The 23,190-nt window shown below is 49.4% G+C and overlaps 1 protein-coding gene across 3 annotated transcripts in view; it reads left to right on the forward strand.

The window, feature by feature from the left end:
- The first annotated feature begins 1,612 nt into the window (after positions 1–1,612).
- The window catches only part of MAP3K4 (mitogen-activated protein kinase kinase kinase 4), a 131,778-nt gene continuing 110,200 nt past the window's right edge, over positions 1,613–23,190 (forward strand). For 2 of the 3 annotated variants that reach the window (XM_062187009.1, XM_062187010.1), the window contains exon 1: positions 1,614–1,878. In XM_062187009.1, the coding sequence (XP_062042993.1) occupies positions 1,730–1,878 (149 nt within the window). In that variant the 5' untranslated portion in view covers positions 1,614–1,729. Of the gene's footprint in view, positions 1,879–23,190 lie in introns of all 3 variants that reach the window. The other variant, XM_062187011.1, reaches the window with a different exon arrangement.

The following is a 23,190-nucleotide window of genomic DNA, read 5'->3' on the forward strand; positions in this document are numbered from 1 at the left end:
AGGGGCAACCGGGACAGGATCGGTGCCCCGACCGGGACTAGAACCCGGTGTGCCGGCGCCGCAAGGCGGAGGATTAGCCTAGTGAGCCGCGGCGCCGGCCTAGAATCATCTTTTAACAAAACCCCTAAAATTGCCTTTGCTACTATACCTTGCTTTAGAGGTGCTACGGTGATACACACACACACTCGTACACAGATTTTGTGTATGTCCTAGCCTTGGGAATTTTTTGGAAAAGCAGAAACAACTGCGGAGTGGACCAGGAGATAGAAGCTCTCCGCTTCTCCCTCTTTGTAAGTTTGACTTTCAAAATAAATCAATAAACCTTAAAAAAAAAAAAAAAAGGTATCAGGCCGGCGCCGCGGCTCAATAGGCTAATCCTCTGCCTTGCGGCGCCGGCACACTGGGTTCTAGTCCCGGTCAGGGCACCGGATTCTGTCCCGGCTGCCCCTCTTCCAGTCCAGCTCTCTGCTGTGGCCCGGGAGTGCAGTGGAGGATGGCCCAAGTGCTTGGGCCCTGCACCCCATGGGAGACCAGGAGAAGCACCTGGCTCCTGCCATCGGATCAGCGCGGTGCGCCGGCCGCAGCGCACCAAGCGCGGTGGCCATTGGAGGGTGAACCAACGGCAAAGGAAGACCTTTCTCTCTGTCTCTCTCTCTCTCACTGTCCACTTTGCCTGTCAAAAAAAAAAAAAAAAAGGTATCCTTCAAAAAAAAAAAAAAAAAAACAACTTGCACATGGAAACGTAACTGGTTTTGTGCGTGTTACAACTGAGCTTGAAGCTAATGGTCACCAAAGCCACAAATGCTTCGTCCTCACCCTCAATCACAGCGGAACTTGGGGGTTTGTAACTCCTCCTTTGAAAATCAGAGTTAGAGAGAGGGATCCTCCACCCGCTGGGTCGCTCCCCAGATGGCCGCAGCGGCCAGGGCTGGGCCAGGAGCTTCTTCCAGGGCCCCCCGTGGGCGGCAGGGCCCAGACACTGGGGCCAGAGAAAACCAGGGCGCCGAACTCCACAGAACTTCTAGAATTGCAGCCTGGCACGGACGGGACTGAAATGGACACTGGAGATCCCACGGCTGTTAGCAGCCCTCGTCCGACCGCTGCGGAGCGGCGTCTTTTCCTCTTCGGGCTGTTTCTTGCGCTCTTTACCTGGTGCAGGGTTAACCGGGAGAATAAAGCATGGCTGTACAAACTCAGAGCGGGACCTGCAGAGGGAGAGGCGTGGGAGGCGCCACTCCATTACTCAGGGCAGACAACGCAGGAGGTGTGTGTACCTGAAATAAAATGAAAATTTCCTCCACTCCTTTCCGCCGCAGCCCAGGTCTCTGCGGCCCGCGGGTCCCCGCACGGGTCTGGCCCGCTCCGAGCGTGCAGCGTGCGGGTCTCCTCCGGCGTCCGCCCCGACCCCCGCCTCGCCGAGCCCGGCACCGCGGGCGCCGCTCTGCACCTGCCGCCGGGCAGCCGCGTTCTCCGCCCCCGGCCCCGCCTCCCCTGCCGCCGGCCCCGCCCCGCCCGCGCCCGCGCGGCCCCGGGAAGCTTGTCCCTCGCCGGCCGCCGTAGCCCGGCGCTCGGCCGGCCGCCGTCCCCAAGATGGCCGCGGCGCGCTCGGCTCCGGAGGGGGGCTAGAGGCGGAGGCGGAGCCGAGCGACTCCCGCACTTCGGGGCTCGGTTGCCCCGCGCCAGGCTGCAGCTCGCTGCCCGCCGCGGCCATGCGGGGTCCCGTGCACGGATGAGAGAAGCCGCCGCCGCGCTGGTGCCCCCTCCCGCCTTCGCCGTCACCCCTGCCGCCGCCATGGAGGAGCCGCCGCCGCCGCCGCCGCCGCCGCCGGAACCCGAGCCGGAGCCGGAGCCGGAGCCCGAGCGCTGCCTGGCGGCGAGGTGAGCGTGGCGGCCGCAGCCGGCCGCTCGCGGAAAGCGGGTCGGCTCTCGGCCCGGACTCGCGCCGGGGCCCGAGGGGGCGTGGGGGCCTCCGCCGGCCGCCGGGTGCGCAGAGGCGCATCCAGGCTGTGCGCGCTGGGGCGAGAGGGGCGCGGTGCAGCCCGCACCCCCGCCGTGCCCGCCCGGCTGGCCCTGCGGCTTCGCGGCTCGCCCTGGACGCGGCGGGCCCGGGCGCCGGCTGCGGAGCCCCCCCCCCGCTGCCTCTCGGCGTCGCCCCAGCGAGGGGGTCCCCTCCCTGCGCCCCCATCGCAGCGCGGGGGGCGCGCGGCGGCTGGCCTCTGCGCCCCGGGTCGTGCCCGCCGTCCCCCGCGCTGCGACGCCGCAGGCCGACAGGTGGGCGACCCTGCCCGGGGCCTGGAGTGCCCTTGAGCGGTGGCCTGTGCGGAGGGCGGCTCTCACGTGCGCGCGGAGTGGGGCTCGCCCGGCCCGCTTGGCTGCAAGGTGGAGCTTGGGCAGCCTCAGCCGTGCTTGCGGGCCGTGTCCTGCAGACTCCGCGCGTTGCTCCGGGGTCTTTGCTTTTGAGCTGCGAGGATTCAGCCCCTCCGAGGGAGACTTTGCCCGCTCTGCTCCCTGCCCTTTGCATCCCGGAGGCAACTTGCAAACTGCTGCCCCCTGGCCCTGTGATGAAAATGCTTCGACAGCTCCTCCTGCATCGCGCCGTCTCGCTCGCTGGCTCTAGGAATCAGGCGGCCAGTGCCCTCTTTCTTTTTCCTGCCTGAAGGAATTCTTGAGCAACTCTGCGGCCGCAGAAGGCGCATGGGTGGCGGTCGTCACCCTGCGGGCCCCAGCAGGTGTGCGGCAGAGTGACTGTAGGCTGGGGGGACCGTGCTGTCCCCGCACCTTGCTTAGCGCCACGGTGCCTCCCAGGGCCTTCCCCCGCGGGCCGCGGTACCGGGTTCTGAACGCATCGGACTTTTCCCAAGTGTTGTCAGCTGGTTAGGTGGATGTGATGGAGGATTCGGTGTTAGAGCAGTTGGCCCCCCTGCGTTTTCTTTATAAACAGTAGCAGCTGCGGCCAGGCTGTTCCAGGTGTGCTTTGCCTTTGCCTCCTCAACTCCTTCATCCTGTCTTCCGAGGGGTCCTGTTGCTGTCCGCATCTCACAGGTGCCGCAGCTGAGACCCAGAGGTGAAGGCACTCGGCCAGTGTCGGTGAGGAAGCCGGGTCTGGCTCAGGGGCGCGGGCCTTCCCTGCCGGGGCGAGGAGAGGGTTGGTGATCCCCCGAGCGCACGGGAAGGCGTCGCTCTGCATGGCTCTGCGTGGGGGAGCAGTGGGCTGAGCAGTCTCGGGGGGCGTGAAGAGAGGGCGGGGCGGTGACAGGGCTGCAGAGGGCATGCTGCTCCAGAGAGAAGAGACCTCGATTTTTCCCAGCCAGGTTTCCGTCTGTGTGATCACAAAAATAGGTCAGGATAATGGGCTCCATCCAGCTTCAAGTGAACAGCCGTGTACAGAACAAGAGGAGCTCGGGAATATTTTTCTTAGCAACAGTGCAGTCGACTTTACAGGAGCTGATCTGTGAGGCGGATGACTGGCCGACGCTGTTGTCCTCCTTGTCACCGCCCCCTCCTCGTGCACAGAGCTGACCTCTGACAGACTGACCCGTAGATCCCCGGGGAGGATGCCGCAGCGGTTCTCCAGCTGTTCATTTGAATTTCTGTTAGGTTTCTGACCCTTTCAAAGAAACTCAGCGTGCAAGTTGTGCTGAAAATGCCTCCTCTTCAACACACGGGAGCCCGGTAGTGCGGTAATGTGTTCTGCCAGGTTAGCTGGTTTTGTTTCTGTGCTTGTGTGTCATTGGTAAGGCGGTTGCGGTGATGCGCAGGTCTTGTGCAGGATTCAGGCCGGTCCATGTCGGCCTCCAGAGCTGTGCTGTAGGGCGCCAGCCGGCCGGCACCTCTGTGCGTGTAGGAGAGTGACAGGTCATGGAAGCACACAGAGCAGGTTGACAGCTGGCCATGCCCTGTTGTGGTCTCACTGCTCATTGTCAGTGGTGGATACTTGGTGTCCTTATTTTTGGCTAAAGCAAATTATTTTTGAAAGATAGCTAATATTATTCATGATTAAACTTTGTAATGGACACTCCTTAGATCACTTATTTTTCAGCCTTCTGAGTCCATTTTAGAGTTCTGAGATTACTAATAGAGCTATTAAAACTAATCTGGGACAGTTTGCTTTCGTGTTTTCTTGGATCTGTGCACTAAAAAACCACAGGGTACACTGTATATTAAGTCTGCTATGGTGTTCCTGTTTACTGTAATCTTTCATTAAAATGTTTGTCAAAAGATAGCCTCATTGCACTCACCTTGTCAGTACATTTAACTTAACCTTTTAAACCAATGACTGTGCGATTTGTATGGTATTCTTGTAAGAATTTCTGAAAAATGGGTTTCATTCTAAAGAAGGACTTGAGCGTCCCCACTCCCAGGTGATTTGACCTCTGTCTCAGCGTGAACCCCGCTTTGAGCCTGCTTGTTTCAGCCCTGACTTGGGGTGTCTCCTGGTGTCCTGGTAAGACCGGCTTCCCTGTGGAGCGCCAGCCTCGGTGCAGCAGGTGCACGGACTTGGCTTGAGAGCACTCGGAGTTATCCTCCAGGTGTGTGGCTCTAGGCAGGAGCCTGCAGCAGCTAGGGAGGGTTCCAGTAACGGCCGCAGCTTGATGTCCTGAAGCGGGGATGACTGGGCGGCTCCTGGACTGTCGTCCTGTCAGGGATCGCACTGCGTCCTTCATGCGTGTTCTGCTGGAGCCAGGCAAGTGCTGTCCGTGTGACGCTGAAGTGCAGGGATGTGAGGTCCTGACTACCTACGGCATACATCTGCCCTGGTAACTTCCTGTTTCGTAATCAGTCCTCATTCCACAATGACTGTCTTTCTACTCACGGCATTCTGTTGTCGCAACGCTGGTCTGAACAGGTGGTGTGAATTCTGTGTTTAAGGGGTCTAAATTTACGACCCTTTCATGGTGCCTGTCAGTAAGCTGTTGGAAATAGTTTCTTTAAAGAGAAAGTGGAAGAAATGTTGGAAAAGGAGATTGGCTGATGGCTCTGGGAACTCCAACTCTGCTGGCGTTGCCTTGGCAGGAGCAGCGAGTCTGGGTGTTACGCCTCGTCCGCTCACACACAGGTACTTAGCTTGGGCTGGGCCTGGTCGGCCTCTGGCTCCTTGGGGCTGTAGAGAGCTGCCATAAGGAAGAGATGGATGGGGAACGGGTTGAATGGTCTCGGGGGCTGATGTCACAGCCTGGGGTGAGGGGCTGGCCCGCATCCTGTGGGGCCTCTCTTCACTCCTGGGTTTCCTTCTTTTTCCTATGCTCCACGTTGGCTGCTTTCCCCCCCTCTTGTCACGAGCTTCCCTCAGGTGGCTGGGTGGTAGTGTTTGTTTTTAATCTCCAGTCTTACTTTAATTAAATTATCGACAAACCTTGCTTTTCCTGCTTTAATTTAGGAGTCTGTTGTATCCTTGTCCCTTACAAACTTTTTGTTTCTTTAAACCTTAATGGTATGGTAGATTTTTACTAACGATAAGTCTCAGAGGATCACCTTACTGTCTGCGCCCTCCCGCAGTCCCCCTGCCCCTCACAAAGAATCCTGTGGCAAAGTTTCTGACCAAGGTGTGGCCGCGATGTCCTGGTTGAGCTTCACAAAGTCCTTTTTTAAGTCCTGCGTTCAGGACAGATCAGTGGTTCAGCTGGATTTAAGGATTTAGAACCGCGTTAGAGTTCTCTGCTACTGTCACCAGCTAAGTTTTTGTAGACTATTCAGTGACTTGGGAAAACGCTGAAGATCCAAGTCCTGCTGATGGGGCCTGAGTGTCTGTAGAGAGATTCGCAGGAGCTTCTGACGTGTACACACGTCTTTCCCTGAGGAGCTTCTGACGTGTACACACGTCTTTCCCTGAAAGAGGCAGATCACCGGACAGGGCTGGTGGAAGATGGGTCCTGGACGTGAGTCGGCTGCTCAGCAGCTGTCAGTCTCCCCCCTGGTTCCGTCTGTCCCCCCTGTGTGGTTGGAGTGTTCCTCTCTGACCTCTAACTGCACAGTGCGTGGTGGAGAGCTCCTGTTCTCATAGGTTCCTGGATAGACGGATGGAGACTTGACCCAAGCCAGGCCATTAGGTTTCTTTCCTGGGATATTTCACATCCAACCCGGAGTAGAGAAATGCCCACTTAAAGAAACAAAAAGTGGGACTGGCTCGGTGGCACAGTGGGTTAAGCTGCAGCCTGTGATGCTGGCATTCCATATGAACTCTGGTTCAGGTCCCAGCTGATCCACTTCCAGCTCAACTCCTTACTGTTGTGCTGGGGAAGGCAGCCGATGTTGGCCTCTGCCACCCTTGAGGGAGACCCGCTTGGAGATCCTGGGTCTTGGCTTGGAAGTAGCCCAGCCCCAGCTGTTGCGGCCATTTGGGGAGCGAACCAATGAATGGAAGATCTTTTTCTCTTCCACTGTTTCCCTGTCACTCTGGCTTTCAAATAAGTAAATAAATCTTTTTTAAAAAGTTTATTCATTGGGGCCAGTGTCGTGGTGCAGTTGGTTAATCCTTCTCCTGTGGCGCCAGCATCCCATATGGGCGCCGGTTCAAGTCCCGGCTGTTCCTCTTCCAATCCAGCTCTCTGCTATGGCCTGGGAAAGCAGTAAAAGATGGCCCAAGTGCTTGGGCCCCTGCACCCATGTGGGAGACTGGGAAGAAGCTCCTGGCTCTTGGCTTCAGATCGGCGCAGCTCTGGCCATTGCAGCTATTTGGGGAGTGGACCAACGAAAGGAAGACCTTTCTCTCTCTCTCTTCCTCTCACTGTCTGTAACTCTGCCTCCCAAATAAATAAAAAAAGTTTATTCATTTTTATTTATTTGAAAGGCAGAAGGGGCCGGCGCCGCGGCTCAATAGGCTAATCCTCCACCTGCGGCGCCGGCACCCCAGGTTCTAGTCCCGGTCGGGGCGCCGGATTCTGTCCCGTTGCCCCTCTTCCAGGCCAGCTCTCTGCTGTGGCCTGGGAGTGCAATGGAGGATGGCCCAAGTGCTTGGGCCCTGCACCCCATGGGAGACCAGGAGAAGCACCTGGCTCCTGCCTTCAGATCAGCGTGGTGCGCCAGCCATAGCGCGGCAGCCATTGGAGGGTGAACCAACTGCAAAGGAAGACCTTTCTCTCTGTCTTTCTCTCTCACTGTCCACTCTGCCTGTTTAAAAAAAAAAAAAAAGGCAGAAGGACAGATAGATGTTTCTCATCTGCTGGTTCACTCCCCAAATGCCTGCAACAGCCAGGGCTGGGCCAGACTGAAGCCAGGAGCCTGCAGCTCCCCTGGGTCTGCAGCCTGGGTGGCAGGGACCTCCCAGGCCCATTAGCGAGTAGGAGGCTGGATTGGAAGTGGAGGCAGAGCTTGATTCCAGGCACTCAGATACGGCGTGCAGGCCTGCCAGGCTGCTGCAGCTCAGCCTGTGCCACAGTACCCAAACCAGAAACACTCAGTTAGTGACTGAAATGTATACTCAAGTTGTGAGCTTGGAGCCGGCTCCCTGGACCTGTGGTCAGTCTCATAGAGAGGCAGAGAGAAGTTTTTGGCCAGTTGCCTTTCATATTAGAGCTGTGCCAGTTTTTCTCTTGATTTGATATATGAGTTAGAAAAATTCACTGTTTGTGTTTAAACTATTGAGTTGGGTTTCTTTTTTTAAAATTCTTTTTAAGATTTATTTATTTGAAAGGTAGAGTTACAGAGAGAGAGAGAGAGAGAGAGAGAGAGAGAGGGAGGGAGGGAGGGAGGTATGTTTTCCATCTGCTGGTTCACTCCCCAAATGGCTGCAGTGGCCAGGGCTTGGCCCGGCTAAAGCCAGGAGCTTCATCCTGATCTCCCATGTGGGTGCAGGGGCCCAAGGACTTGGCTGTCCTCTGCTGCTTTCCCAGGTGCATTAGCAGGGAACCGGATTGGAAGTGGAGCAGCAGGGACTTGAACCAGCACCCATATGGGGTACCGGCACTGCAGGTAGGGCTTAACCCTTTACTCCGCAATGCCAACCCTGAGTTGAGTTCCTTAGTATGATCCAGTTTTTAAACCTGTGTAGGAAAAAGATTAAAAGATGCTTAATAAACTCCCCATGTGGAAGACCTGGATGGAGCTGTGCCTTCTGGCTTTAGCCTTGCCCAGACGTGGCCGTTGTGGTTATTTGGAGAATGAACTAGTGGATGGAAGATCTCTGTCTGTTTCTCCTTCTCTGTCACTTTGCCTTTCAAATAAATCAATAAATCACACACATGTGAAAAAATAATGCTTTCTCCGCTTTAAGAGGAATGTTTGAAATGAGTATATTTTATTTTATTTGTTGAATTTTTTTCCATTTTTCTTTTAAAATATTTCAAATAATACAGAAATGTATAAAGAAGGATTCAATGAGTACGTATAGAGTTCACAAAATGTTTTTAAGGGGTTTATTTTGGAAGGCATAGTCAACACAGAGGGAGAGACAGAGAAGGGATCGTCCGTCTGCTGGTTTACTCCCCAGATGGCTGCGACAGTGTGGGCTGGGCCAGGCCACGCCAGGACCTTGGAACCCCATCAGGATAGTGGAGGCCTCGGTACTTGGGCCTCTTCTGCTCCTTTCCCCGGCGCCTTAGCAGGAAGTTGGATGGGAAGAAGAGCAGCAGGGACTTGAACTGGTGCTCATATCGACTGTCGCTGGCCGTGGTTACCCCACTGTGCTGAGTGCTGGCAAGGTAGCAGACTTTATCATTTTGCCACATTCACTTGATAGTGTTAATATTTATACACATGCAGACTTTTTCTTGAAGGAGAGGTGAATATATTCCTGTCATGTCACATGGGATTCACAACAAAGGTCAGTGAGGAAAGAAGTCTGTTATGTAATCAGTGCTGACACTGCTTCTAAAGGTGGACCAAAAGATACGGCACCCACACTCTTTAATACTGGGTTACCTTCCGCATGTGAGAAAAAAATATGTGCTTTTTGTTTGTCTGGCTTATTTCCCTTAGCATACTGATCTCCAGTTCCATCCATTTTGTTGCAGATGTCAGGATTTTGTTCTGTGTATGGAGCTTTATGTATCTGTTGATGGCCATGCAGGTTGATTCCCTGTTGTTGCTCTTGTGAATAGTGCTTCAATAATCATGGGAGTGCAAGTGTTTCTTCTACCTGCTGAGTTCATTTCCTTTGGATATAGTCCCAGAGTGGGATAGCTGGGTCTAGTTTTAGCTTTTTTTTTTTTTTTTTTGAGGAATCTCCATACTGTTCTCCATAATGGGCATAACAGTTTGCATTCCCACCGATACTGTATTGAGGTCCTCGTTTCTCCACATCCTGCTAGCATTTTTTTATCTTTTGACTTTTGTATGTTGGCCATTCTAACTGAAGTGAGGTGATACCTCATTGTGGTTTATATTTGTACTCCCCTGGTGGCTAGTGATAATTGTGCATTTTTTCATGTGTGTTGGCCATTTGTGTTTCTTCTTTTGAAAAGTTTCTATAAAGATCCTTTGCCATTTCTTTTTTTTTTTTTAGAGATTTTTATTCTATTTTATTTATTTGTTTGAGAGGTAGAGTTACAGACAGTGAGAAGGAGAGACAGAGAGAAATGTCTTCCATCTGCTGGTTCACTCCAAATGGCTGCAACGGCCAGAGTTGGGCTGATCTGAAGCCAGGAGCTTCCGCCTGGTCTCTAAAGCAGGTGCTGGGCCTAAGGGCTTGGGCCATCTTCACTGCTTTCTCAGGCCATAGCAGAGAGCTGGATTGGAAGAGGAGCAGCCAGGGCTAGAACTGGTGCCCATATAAGATGTTGGCACTGCAGGTGGAGGATTAACCTACTATACCACAGCGCCGCCTCCCTGCCTATTTCTTAAACTAGATTTTTTTTATTGTTTTATTGTTGAATTACTTGAGCTCCTTATATATTCTGTGATGTATCATGTATATTGATTTGTGTGTGTTGAACCATCCCTGCATTCTAGGATAAATCCTATTTGGTCATGGTGGATGGTCTTTTTGATGTGTCTTTGGCTTCAGTTTGCTGGTATTTGTTGAGAATTTTTACATCTGTGTTCATCAGGGTTATTGGGATACAGTTCTTTTTGTTGCTTTTGTATCTTTGTCTGGTTTTGAAAGTAGGTAATGCTGGCCTCATAGAATGATTTTGGAAGGGTTCCCTCTCTTTCAGTTGTTTGAAATAGTCTGAGAAGAATTGGTGTTCATGTAGTCCTGGACTTTACGTTGTTGGGAGAGTCTTTATTACTGATTCAATCTCTTCACTGGCTAGTGCTCTGTTTAGGTTTTCTGTATCTCCCTGAGTCAATTTTGGTTAATTATATGTTTCCAAAAATCTGTGTTTCTTCTAGATAGTCCAATTTGTTGTCGTATGATTGCTTATAATAGTTTCTGATGATTTTTTGCATTCTGCAGTATCAGTTGTAATGTCTTCTTTTTCATCTCTGATTTGATTGATTTTTCTTCACTTTTTTTCTTAATCTCATGGTTTGTCAATTTTGTTTACCTTTTCAAAGAATCGGTTCTTCATTGATCTTTCTTGTTTTTTAATTTTTATTTTATTTCTCCTCTAATTTTTACTATTTCTTTCCTTCTAATTTTGGGTTTAGTTTGTTTTTGTTTTTCCATGTCCTGAGATGCATTGTTAGGTTTTTATCTGATACTTTTTTTTTTTTTTTAAGATTTACTTATTTCTTTGAAAGTCAGAGTTACACAGAGAAGGAAGGAGAGGCAGAGAGAGAGAGAGGGGAAGAGGGAGAGAGGGAGAGAGGTCTTCTATCCGCTGGTTCACTCCCCAGTGGCACCAACGGTCAGAGCTGTGCTGATCTGAAGCCAGGAGCTGGAACTTCTTCCGGGTCTCCCATGCAGGTGCAGGGGCCCAAGGACTTGGGCCATCTTCTACTGCTTTCCCAGGCCATAGCAGAGAGCTGGATTGGAAGTGGAGCAGCCGGGACTTGAACTGGTGCTCATGTGGGATGCTGGCACTGCAGGCTGCTACGCCACAGTGTGGGCCCGACACTTTCCTTTTTTTGAAGTAGGCACTTCCTACTATACTGCTTTTGCTGTACTCCGTAGGTTTTGATATGGTGTATGTCCATTTTCATTAGTTTCAGGGAATGTTTACATTTCCCTTTAGATTTCTCCAGTGACCCATCATTTGTTCAGGAGCATGTTGTTTTGTCTCCTTGTATTTGTATAAATTCTAGAGTTTCTTTTGTTGTTAATTTCCAGCTTTATTGTGGTCTGAAAAGATTCATGATGTGATTTCAAGTTTGCTTTTTGAATGTGTTGAGACTTGTTTTATGGCCTAGTATATGATCCACCTTAGAGGATGTTCCGTGTGCTGATGAAAAGAATGTTTAATCTGAGCTGTGGGTTGGAATGTTCTGTAACGTGTCTTACTCACTCTGGGATGTGTCCTTCTGTCCTCCTGCCCCGAGAAGGTCCGTGAGTCTTTACTGCTGAGGCACACTGCTTGTGGGCGGCCTGTTGTTGAGTCCTGTTTTCATCCGTTCAGCCAGTCTGCATCTTTTATTTGGGGAACTTAGTCCATTAACATTCAAGGTCATCATTGATAAGTAATAATGTGGTCCTTCTGTTTTTCCTTCAACATTCCTTTTGTTTGTCTTGCATATTCTTTGTTCTTTTTCTGGTAGGTTTCATTCTTTCACGGTGAAGGTTACCTTTGTTTCTCTATGTGGTACCTTCTTCGGTATCATTGTAAGGCTGGTTGTTGGTGAATCCCTTACTGTTGCCTTGTCTTGCAAGGTCTTTACTCCATTTATGAAAGCAAGCTTTGCTGGGTAAAGTGTTCTGGGTTGATTTTTTTTTTCTTTTTCTTTTATTTCAGCATTTGGACAGTATCTCTCCATTCTCTCTGGCCTGTAAGGTTTCTGATGAGAAATGTGCAGTCTAATGTGGATTCCTTTAAAAATGACATGGTGCTTTTTTCTTGCAAATTTTAGAATTTTCTTTTTTTGTATCATATTCAAAGTTAGACTTTTCCTCCCCATTCCTTTGGAACTCCCAAAACTCAGATATTGGTTCATTTAATGGTATCCGGGAGATCCTAAGTACTGTTTTCCTCTTTTTTTTTTTTTTTTTTTTGCTTATTTGACAGGTAGATTTAGACAATGAGAGAGAGAGACAGAGAGAAAGGTCTTCCTTCCGTTGGTTCACCCCCAGAATGGCTGCCACGGCCGGTGCTGCCCTGATCCGAAGCCAGGAGCCGGATGCTTCCTCCTGGTCTGCCACGCGGGTGCAGGGCCCAAGCACTTGGGCCATCCTCCACTGCCTTCCCGGGCCACAGTAGAGAGCTGGACTGGAAGACGAGCAACCAGGACTAGAAACCGGCACCCGTATGGGATGCAGGTGCTGCAGGTGGAGGATTAACCAAGTGAGCCACGGCGCCAGCCCCATCCCTCTTTATTTATTTATTTAGTTTTCTTCCTTTTTGTCTGATAGAGATACTTCAAGTAAATAGTAAGTAGAAAAAACCTCCCTTTCAGGAGGGAAAGAAAGTTTTAAAGTGAGAATATAATTTTCCTCATGTGCATTGTCTACTTTAGAAAAACTACTACAGAACATGCCTGTGACTATAGACTTGTAGTTCAGGACACCGAAGATTAGAGATGGGACTTGGGCACTCCCTTGACTTGCATCCTTTGGTCTGCTTTAACAAAAACAAGGAGGAAAAGAAAGCTAGGCATCAGAAGCAATGGGTGGCAGGCCTATTAATGGCTGATCTGTACAGTGATCTGCCCTCAAGGAGACCCAACAGGCCAGTCCACTGCAGTGGCTTTCAATGTGGTAAGCCTGGGCTTCAGCAGAAGTCAACTTGTGAAGAGCCCTGGCAGCTCTGCCAAGAGTTGGATCACTGGAAATGGACCTGCCCTGGAGTCGAAGGATGCCCAGGTCAGAGCCACAGATCTTATTGGCCCTAAGCTGAAAAGCCCTTCACTCAGCCCAGCTTCCAAAGTGACCACTGCAGCTGAGGGGACGGCCAAGTAGGGTCAGCAACATTGCAGGCAGAATTGTAAATTTCTTGTTAGAGATACCCCCTGCCTTTACCTGGCCAGCTCTCCTCCCAGGCCAGCTAAGTAATGAGAGTCAACAGAGTGCCTTCCCCCAGGAGGTTCACACCTCCCTTAGGATGTACCCCATGTGAAGAGATAGATAGGTCTGGGCCTCTTAACTTACAAGGCCTAAAGCCCACCAGATTATTATCAAGCCCCTTCTGTCAGGTTCTATTTGCCTCTCAATCAGAAAACTTAATTGTAGCTTAGACAACACCTTTCTTAGCTCCTCTAATAATGACTCTGTCCTTTGTTCTAGACCCTGTCTTAGGCCTCATTCCTTCGTAATCATAACCTCTACTCTACCTCCAATGGCTCTACTCCCAACCTGTGTGTACTGATGGTCCTCTTCCCCACTTAATGCTGTATAATTGTTCAGACCTGGTTAATGCCACTCTTAGGATCATTGGTTACTATCCTCACTCTGTCTTTTATGACCTTGTCTAAATATGATCAGAGTCCGCGAACTTGGAAGGCTTCCATAGCCTTGGCAACTCATGATGAGAGCCTAGGGTGGTTACTGGTGCCATAAACTAGAGTGTCAATTTGTTGGGTCAACAACAGGAGTCACTGTGCACTTGCTCCTCATGTGGGATCTCTGTCCTTAATGTGCTGTCCATTGTGATTTAATGTTATAACTAGTACTCAAACAGTATGTTTCACTTTGTATTTCTATGTGGGTGCAAACTGTTGAAATCTTTACTTAATACATACTAAATTGATCTGTATATAAAGAGAATTGAGAATGAGTCTTGATGTGAATGGAAGGGGAGAGGGAGTGGGAGAGGGGAGGGTTGCGGGTGGGAGGGAAGTTATGGGAGGGGGAAGCCATTGTAATCCATAAGCTGTACTTTGGAAATTTATATTCATTAAATAAAAGTTAAAAAAAAATAGCAAAATCAAAATGCCAGTTTACATCAACTGGTAGCAGTAAGTTCTCTATGGTTTTCTGAGCACTGTTGTGAATGAAGATTTTTCCTTCTGTGAGATGACATATCCAACTTACTAAATTTAATTCTTCCGAGGTCAGTGCTGTGGTGTATTGTCTAAGTCTCCGCCTCCTGTGCCAGCATCCCATATAAGTGCCTTTTCTAGTCCCGGCTGCTCCTCTCCCAATCCAGCTCTCTGCTCTGGCCTACGAAATCAGTGGAATATGGCTCAAGTGCTTGGGCTCCTGCACCCATGTAGTAGACCCGGAGAAAACTCCTGGCTCCTGGCTTCAGATCAGTTTAGCTCCAGCCACTGCAGCCATTTGGGGAGCAAACAAGCGGAGGGAAGATCTTTCTCTTTGTCTCTCCCTCTCTCTGTCTGTAACTCTACCTCTCAAATAAATAAATAAATAAAAATAAATAAAATGAATCTTTCAACATTAAAAAAAAAAAGACTTGCCTTCAAGTTCAGATATTGTTTCTTCTGCGTGATCTGGGCTGTTGTTAAGACTTTCACATGTATTTTTTATTTGGTGTGATTGAGTTCTTCCTTTCTAACCACTGTTTGCCTTTTCAATATCTCTTTGCTGAATCTCTCATTCATGTAGTACACTGATACCAAGATTTTGTTTAATGGTGTTTGTATTTTGTATTTTCTGTTGTATCTCTTTGGGTAACCTTACTGTCATTCTTTTGAATTCTTTTTTTTTTTTTTTTTGACATGCAGAGTGGACAGTGAGAGAGAGAGACAGAGAGAAAGGTCTTCCTTTGCGGTTGGTTCACCCTCCAGTGGCCGCTACAGCCGGTGCACCGCGCTGATCCGAAGGCAGGAGCCAGGTGCTTCTCCTGGTCTCCCACGGGGTGCAGGGCCCAAGCACTTGGGCCATCCTCCATTGCCTTCCCAGGCCATAGCAGAGAGCTGGACTGGAAGAGGGGCAACCGGGACAGAATCTGGCGCTCTGACCGTGACTAGAGACTGGGATGTCAGCGCCACAGGCGGAGGATTAGCCTAGTGAGCCGCGGCACCAGCCCATTCTTTTGAATTCTTTGTTGGGTATTTTGTTCACCTCTCTTTGTGGTCTGATATTAATGCATTGTTGTGTTCCTTTTGGGGTGTCATATTGCCTTAGTCAGTCATATTTGTTGTGTTTCTGCATTGGTTATTTTGGATTTTTTGGGGGCCAATTGTTTCTGTCAGTTTTAGAGGATGATTTTCTTGGAAGGTTTTTTTTTTTTTTAAAAAGATTTATTTATTTATTTGAAAGTCAGAATTACACAGAGAGAAAAGGAGTGGCTGAGAGAGGTCTTCCATCCACTGATTCACTCCCCAGTTGGCTGCAATGGCTGGAGCTGCGCTAATCTGAAGCCAGGAGCTTCTTCTGGGTCTCTCATGTGGGTGCAGGAGCCCAAGGACTTGTGCCATCCTCTACTGCTCTCCCAGGCCACAGCGGAGAGCTGGATTGGAAGTGAAGCAGCCGGAACCCATATGGGATTCCAGCACATTCAGGTGGTGGCTTTACCTGCTACGCCACAGGGCTGGCCCAAGGCTTTTTCTTGAAGATGTATCTTAAGGTATTGGTTTGGTAAACTGCTTTGGCTTTAGTTCTTGTTGAATGCCACAGTATAGTCCCTCTGTGCTTTTTATTTATTATCTATTTAATTTTTTTGCTATTGCTGATGGTAGCAGAAGTAAGGATTTGGGATGTTCCTGTGGCCCAAATGTGGAGACCCCATCACAAGAAGCAGAGTCAGGAGAGGGAGCTTCCCAGGGGTTGGAAGCAGGCTTTGCTGGTGCTGCAAGCGGGCCTGGCATGGACTGCTAGCTAGCACCCAAGTCAGGAGCTGGAGCTGAAGATCAGTATTGGCGTGGGGAGCAGACTGGGCTCATGGGTTCCTGCCTGGCTCCAGAGACCCAGGAGTAGCCATGGTGCTGGCTGGAGGAAGCAGGTACCCAAGATGCTGAGACAGCGGCCCACCTGAGTGGCCTGGCTGTGGGACAGCAGAGCAAGCCGTCCTGTTTCTGTGGCTGCGTGGGGTGAGAACCCCAGCATGGAGCCCCGAGAGCTGCAGCGCACTGGGCCTGGCGGGCTGTCTAGAGCCTCTGTGAGGGGCTGGGGTCCTGAGGTCAGAGCCCCGATGAGTTTGCTGTGCCTGCTGGAGCAAGGAAAGCTGGGCCGAGCCCAGACTGAGCGCGCTGGGTGCTGCACTAGGTGGGGCGCGGAATGCCCAGGAGAGAGCCCTGAGCACGCGTGGGCTGTGGCTGTACGCTGGGCTGGGCGGAGCACAGAAAGCTGGGACCAGAGCCCTGAGTGAGTGAGCGGCACGCGGACTGGGTGCAGGGCCGAAAGCCCGCCGGAGCCCTAAGCAAGCTGGCAGAGCGCTGTGATGGTTGTGGCACGGAAAGCCCAGGCCGTGGCCCTGAGAGAGCGTGCCTTGTGTGGTCCCCAAAAGCCCTGGAATTGTTTGTGAGGGGGCAAAAACCGAGCAATGCCCGGGGTGAGCAGGGTGCAGAAACCTGGCTGCTCTGTGGTGTGGGCTGGAGTCTATTGGTGTGGAGCTCCCTCTGCAGGCTCTTCTTTGTGCCAGTGTTAGGAGCCGCCTGGATGTGCTGTCCGGAGCATGCACGCTGTCCCGGAGTGTGAGCATTCCCTGTTGCACACTCAAACCCTACTTCCAGACCTGTCCCTGGTGCTCAGATGGGCAGACTGGGCAGGACCACTGAGGCTCTGAGTGCCAGTGTGCCTAGGTCCCAGCAGCAAGCAGTGATGTGTCAAGTGATGGGGGAGGAGATCGGGGGGAGTAGGAGGATCCCCTAGAGGCTGGATGTCCCAGCTGTCCTGCTCCCACAGTCCCCTGAGGTGCAGAGAGCTGTGTGGCCTGGGGTCCAGCTGGACCTGTGAGGCTCCGTCTTCCTTGCTAGAGTGCAGGAATGTCCTGGGCTCCTGTCTTCTAGTGGAGTGTGACTTCGCACGGAGACTCCTTCCTCAAGATAGCTGCCGCAGCCTTTGGTCTCCCGTGGAGTAGAGACGGATGCTGGGCATCCCTGGCCCTCTCTCCCTTACTGCTCATGCATCCTTTCTTACCTACAGAATCTTGGCCTATCACTAGAGATGTTTTCTAGTTCATAGCACTCACAAGACTAGACGTGTCTGTTGTGATAGTATTGTGTGTGGAGATCACCCAGCTACAATCCACACTAAAACTTTAAACCCTGAGTCGGGCAGGCAGAGCTCTCCACCCAACCTTCTGCTCCAATCACCTGAGATGGTGTCTTTTAAAAGGAACAGGGTTGCACGGCAGTCAGTGTGCTAGGTACCGGCTCAGACCCCTGCAGACTCTCACTTGTGAGTGTACCCATTGCCCATAAACACTTGCTCACTAACGGCATCGCGGAGATTTGTGTCTGAGTCACAGTGCCACTGGTTGTGAGTTACGGACGTCAAGACGTACCAGCCTCGGTGCTGAGGAGGCTGTGTGCCTGTAGAGCAGCAGGGAAGGGCATTCAGGTTACATTAAGCATTGTTAGAAGTTTCATAGAGTGGGCTTCGTTTCCGCGTTGTTCCAGAAGGAGTGAGTGTTCTGTAGAGAAAGCGGACCCCGGGCCGCGGGGCCGGTGTGCTCTGTGCGTGACCGGAGGTTCGCTGGTGCTGGCCGGCTGCAGGATCTGAGTAGTGCTTGTCAGAGGACAGCTTTGTCTTCCAGGGAGGCAGCCGGGGCAGAAAGCTTCTCACAGACATATTTTCATTTAAAATCTTGAAATCCTTTCCTGTGGGAATATAAAAATGTAGGTGTAACTTGTTTGTTTCTCAACGTTTTTGGAAGTAGGTGTGTTGAGTGCGTCTTAGGTCCTTACTGAAATACAAACTAAGCATCTACTGAAGCCAAGTCTTCATGGGTGGTGGTAGGATTTGTAGCGTTCATTGCTTTCGCCCAGCCATTGCTTGTAGGCTGAGGAGAGCTTGGAGCCCAGAGGGAACCTGGAGGCCGTCTGGGCCCTGCCTGGAAAGGCCACCTCCTCTGCTGGTCGCAGCCTCCCTCCAGGACTGCTGGCTTTGCTTCCTTCTGCTCTCTTTCCTGCCCTGGTGAGGGCCCAGAGCTGGTGGCCTGGCTTAAACCCACAGGTGCAGTCACTTGGCCACTGTGGATTGAGTGTGGGGTTTTCTGGATTAATTAGATTTAACGATGGAGCAGAGATGAAAGATTGGTTTCAGGAAAGAAGAGTGGTGAGAAGATGATGGGATCTTCCTTGTATCACCGTATGTAACGTGTCCCCCACGGAACTGTGTTTCCAGCTCACAGAATACACGGGAGACCGTGCTGGAGACCTGCGCCTCCCCTGGAGCTCAGGCAGGGGTGACTTCCTGCTCTGTGCCAGTGGTTGTGAAGCTGTGGCTGTGGCTGTGACTCACAGCACCACGTGTGTGCCATGTGGCTGATAGGTTTGTGATGTGCGCCAGTCGTTCCTCTGCTCTGTTGGACACTTTTCCATCAAGATCCACTGCTTGGATTTTGTTAACTCACAAGCGGGTGTGGGCCTCAGTTTGAAGGCCGTGGTTCTGCCAAAGACGGAGGAAGGGGGCCGTTGTGCTTTGTGCCTTCTCTTTTTTGCTGGCCTCCGGAGGACAAGGACATTATTTATCCACTGAGAGAGGGGCAAGGTTAGAATCTGAATACATCTTCCCTTGGAAGCCCTGAGAGTAAAAATGTGTGTTACCCTTGTCTCAAGGTTGCTCTCTTGGTTTCTTATCCTTAAAATATAAGAACTGTACAGTTTGAAATTTAAGATTAATTTTAGACTAAAATTGGGGTTGGAATATGTGAGTACTTTAGGTAACTTATTTTTCATAAAATACCAACCTATGTTTAAAATTTTTCAAATAGAGCAGTCCTTAAGAAAAAAGAAAGCTCATTACTTTCAACGTGTGTATGTATAAATTGTGTGTGTGTGTGTACATATGAGGGCACTTCGGAAAGTTCATGGGAAAATATTATTAAAGGGTATTTACTTTGGTGCAAAAACTTTAAAATCTATGCTTTTTTTGGTAATACACATTTTCCATGAACTTTCTGAAGACCTCACTTATATACTATTTAAAATTTGCATCAAAATAGACATCCATTAAATTTTTAAAGTTAACTTTCTGAAAATATCTATATTGGCAAGGCAGAGAGAGACAGACAGGTAGAGATCTTCCATCTGCTGGTTCACTCTCCTTTTTTTTTTTTTCTTTTTTAAAAGATTTATTTTTTTATTAATTTGAAAGTCAGAGTTACACAGAGAAGGAGAGGCAGAGAGAGAGAGGTCTTCTATCTGCTGGTTCACTCCCCAATTGGCTGCAACAGCCAGACCTGTGCCAATCCAAAGCCAGGAGCCAGGAGCTTCTTCTAGGTCTCCCACACAGGTGCAGGGGCCAAAGGACTTGGGTCATCGTCTACTGCTTTCCCAGGCCATAGCAGAGAGCTGGATTGGAAGTGGAGCAGCCGGGACTTGAACCAGTGCCCATATGGGATGCCGGCACTGCAGGCGGCAGCTTTACCCGCTATGCCACAGCGCTGGCCCCGTGGTTCACTCTTGAAATGTCTGCAAGAGTGGGGGCAGAAGTCAGAAGCTGGGCATGCATTCCTGGGCTCCCAAGTGGGTGGCAGGGACCCAATACTGGAGCCTTTACCTGCTGCTTCCTAGGATGCATGATAACAGGAGGCAGCCAGGACAGGGGTGTGGGATCTACAGGCTGTGTCTTAACTGTTGGTGCCAGTCCTGCACCCTCAGTTTGAATTTCATTTTCCACGAACTTTGTGAGCTTCATGACACACACACACACACACACATTTGTTAGTGTGGAGCAGTTTCACTTCAGTCTTCTCAGGCCTTGTTGCTTGAGTCAGCCTTGCCATCTTCCCACTATGTTAGGGTACCCCTTTCTGCTGGGTGTCCTTCCAGCCCTGTGTGGCGTTATGTGTTTGTACTCACACTCGTTTACTGCCTAGCCTGAGTGCAGGGACACTGCATTGTTGGCTGTCTTTTCACTTTGATGCCCCACTTCCCTGGCACAGCTCCGGAAGTAGGCTCCGTGCTGCTGCCTGCTGGAAGGAGGAGCAGTGAGTGTATCGACGAGAGCGTAGGCTTCCGTAGGAGAGAGGGCACTTTGAATCATACCTTCGATTACCAATGGTATGATTGGGGGAAATTTTACAATTTTTCTGTTTCCTCATTTGAAAGGGAAAAATATTAACACTCCCCGAGTTGTTAGATTAAATAAAATAAGGGGCTGGCCTGTGATACAGTGGGTTAAAGCCCTGGCCTGCAGCGCCGGCATCCCATATGGGCGCCAGTTCGAGTCCTGGCTGCTCCACTTCCAATCCAGCTCTCTGCTATGGCCTGGGAAAGCAGTAGAAGATGGTCCAAGTCCTTGGGTCCCTGTACTGGTATGGGAGACCTGGAATAAGCTCCTTGCTCCTGGCTCTGGGTCAGCTTTGCTCTGGCCATTGCTGGCATTTGGGGAGTGAACCAGTGGTTGGAAGACCTCTCTATCTGGCTCTACCTCTATCTGTAACTCTGTCTTTAAAATAAATAAAATGAATTAAAAAAAAGATTAAATGAAATGATGCTGTTTGTATAGTAAGACTCAACATTAGCTATCATAATTATGTCTTTTTTTCCTTTTTGGTTTAAGGTAAAAGGGAGGATTTCATCCTATTTACTTTTCTTAAAAAGCCTTCAAATATGCTGTGAGGGTGGATTCCCTTAATTATTTACAGTAATCTGTAAGATTCAAGAAATATTTTCCCCCCTCTTATGTTTGCAGAAACCATAGAAACTAGAAAAGGGTTTTTGGGGGACCAGGTTTTCCCAACTCCCTTTATTGCTTCAGTTTAATTTATCTTGTATATTGTCTCCTGGAACTCTGGCCTTGGAAGATTGTGAAGCGTGACTTAAAGCCAGACCTGTAATACTAGGATTAAATGTGACTTGTTGAGGTCAGTAGGCACAGCCGTGTTTTTCTTTAGAAGTTTTTGTTATTATTCATTTAACTGGATGTGTTTTTATGATTTACATTAACATTCTTCATATTAAAAATATTAAACACTGAATTTAAGAGTAATATTTTCTGGGTTATTGGCTGCCTAGGAAAATTGAATCAGATCTGTTCATGTATTGAAACTAAATCAGTCAGAAATCCCTTTGATTATAAAAGTAACACATGTTATGAAAAGTATAAAGAAGAAAATAACCAATCATAATCTTGACATCTATCACTAATTACCATTAACACACTGGCTTATTTTTTTTTAAAGATTTATTTATTTATTTTAAAAAATTATACACAGAGAGAGGTCTTCCATCTGCTGGTTCACTCCCCAAATGGCTGCAATGGCTGGAGCTGCGTCGATCTGAAGCCAGAAGCCAGGAGCTTCTTCCAGGTCTCCCACGTGGGTGCAGGGACCCAAGGACTTGGGCCTGCTTCTACTGCTTTTTCAGGCCATAGCAGAGAGCTGGATCGGAAGTAGAGCAGCTGAGACTCGAACCGATGCCCATATGGGATGCTGGCACTGCAGATGGTAGCTTTATCCACTACACCACAGTGCCGGCCCCCACTGGTTTATTTCTTCCTTGGGTTTTGTATCTGTCTGTGCTTATATGTGAGTATGTGTGTAGGAGTATTTTTTTTCTATGTATATAGTTTATAAAATACCATATTTTCTAAACTATCATCTATTACGAACATTTTACTATGATAAATAATGGCAAACAGTATTCTTTATGTATATTTCATAATTGTTTGATAGTATATAATTTTTCTGACATGATTTGCAACTTATGCTTCCACTTACTGTAATCAATGACTTGTTAAAAATATTTAGGTAAAAAATTTCTATATTCTGGCATATTTCTTTAGGATAGTTTCCTAGGTCACAAGGTATTTGGGGTTTTAAGGTGCTTAAGACATGGTATCATATTTATTTCTAGGAAGGTACAAAGTTATTTTATTCATATCAGTGTGAAAAACAAAATGCACTGAACAGTTTCAGTTATGAAAGCCAAGTCTCCTACATTTTTATGGGTTGTATAGATAACTTGAGAGACAAGATACAAGGGTTCCTTATATGACTAACTCCAGAAAATAACACATTGATATCAGCAGCAGGTGTTTTACAAAGAAAACCCATAGCTGTCCTCCATGCGTTCGCTCAGTCTTACGTGATTCTTGTCCCACATGATGGGCAGGTAACAGGTCAGTCTCCCGGGTCCTTCTTCTTTCTGGAGTTCTGGACGTCCTGACTCAGGGTGCTGGCATCTTCTTGGAGTTGTCTCCGCACGCCCTCCAAAGCCGCTGCTCAGGAGGGCTGGCACAGTCACTTCCGTGGCCCCGTGGCAGTCCTGCTCTGTGGCAGCCTGTTGTGGCGCTGGCAGAGAAGCAGCAGAGTAGAACCAAGACCTGTCTGTAGATGACGGAAAACTCCAGTGGCAATGGGGAATTTACTAATGACAGTCTTCAAAAGTGAAAGATCCGGGGAGGATTCGTTGCAAGAAAAAGAAAACTGACAAGGTTATTTGATTGTTTCTGTGGCATACAAAACAACAAGATAAGAGCTTTTAATCAGACAAAATATTTATAAACATGATTACCTTAATTATAAACATTTATTAGTTTATTTTATTTGAAAGGCAGAGAGACAGAGACAGAACAAGGAAAGATCTCCCATCCGCTGATTTGCTTCCCAAACGCCTGCATCAGCTGGGGCTGGGCTGGGCTGGGCTGGGCTGGGCTGGAGCTGGGAACCGACAGCTTAATCTGGTGCCCGTGTGGGTGTCTGGCAGTCCGCTGCTTACATAATCACACACTGCTTCCAGGGTGCACGTTAGCAGGCAGTTGGAATCAGTAGTGGAGCCAAGACTTGAACCCTGGCACTCTGATGTGGGATGCGGGATATCCCAAGTGGTGTCTTAACCACTACACCAAGCACCCACCCTTCATTTGTGTATTTTTTAATATCCGTTCTCACTTTTTGTCCTTTTAATTATTGATGTGTATTTTTATACAGCTCTCTTATCAGATACATGATGTGTAAATGTTTTCTCCCCTTCTGTAGGTTGTCTTTTGCACTTTCTTGATTGTGTCCTTTGGTGCACGAAATTGTTTAGTTCTGATGAAGTCCAATTTATCTATTTTTTTAATTGTTGCGCATGTTTTTGTGTCGTATCTGAGAATACATTGCCAAATCTGAGATCCGACAGGTTTGCCTGTTTTCTGGCAAGAGTTTCTGT

Source organism: Lepus europaeus, chromosome 3 (assembly GCF_033115175.1).
Source record: "Lepus europaeus isolate LE1 chromosome 3, mLepTim1.pri, whole genome shotgun sequence".
NCBI classification, from domain to species: Eukaryota; Metazoa; Chordata; class Mammalia; order Lagomorpha; family Leporidae; genus Lepus; species Lepus europaeus.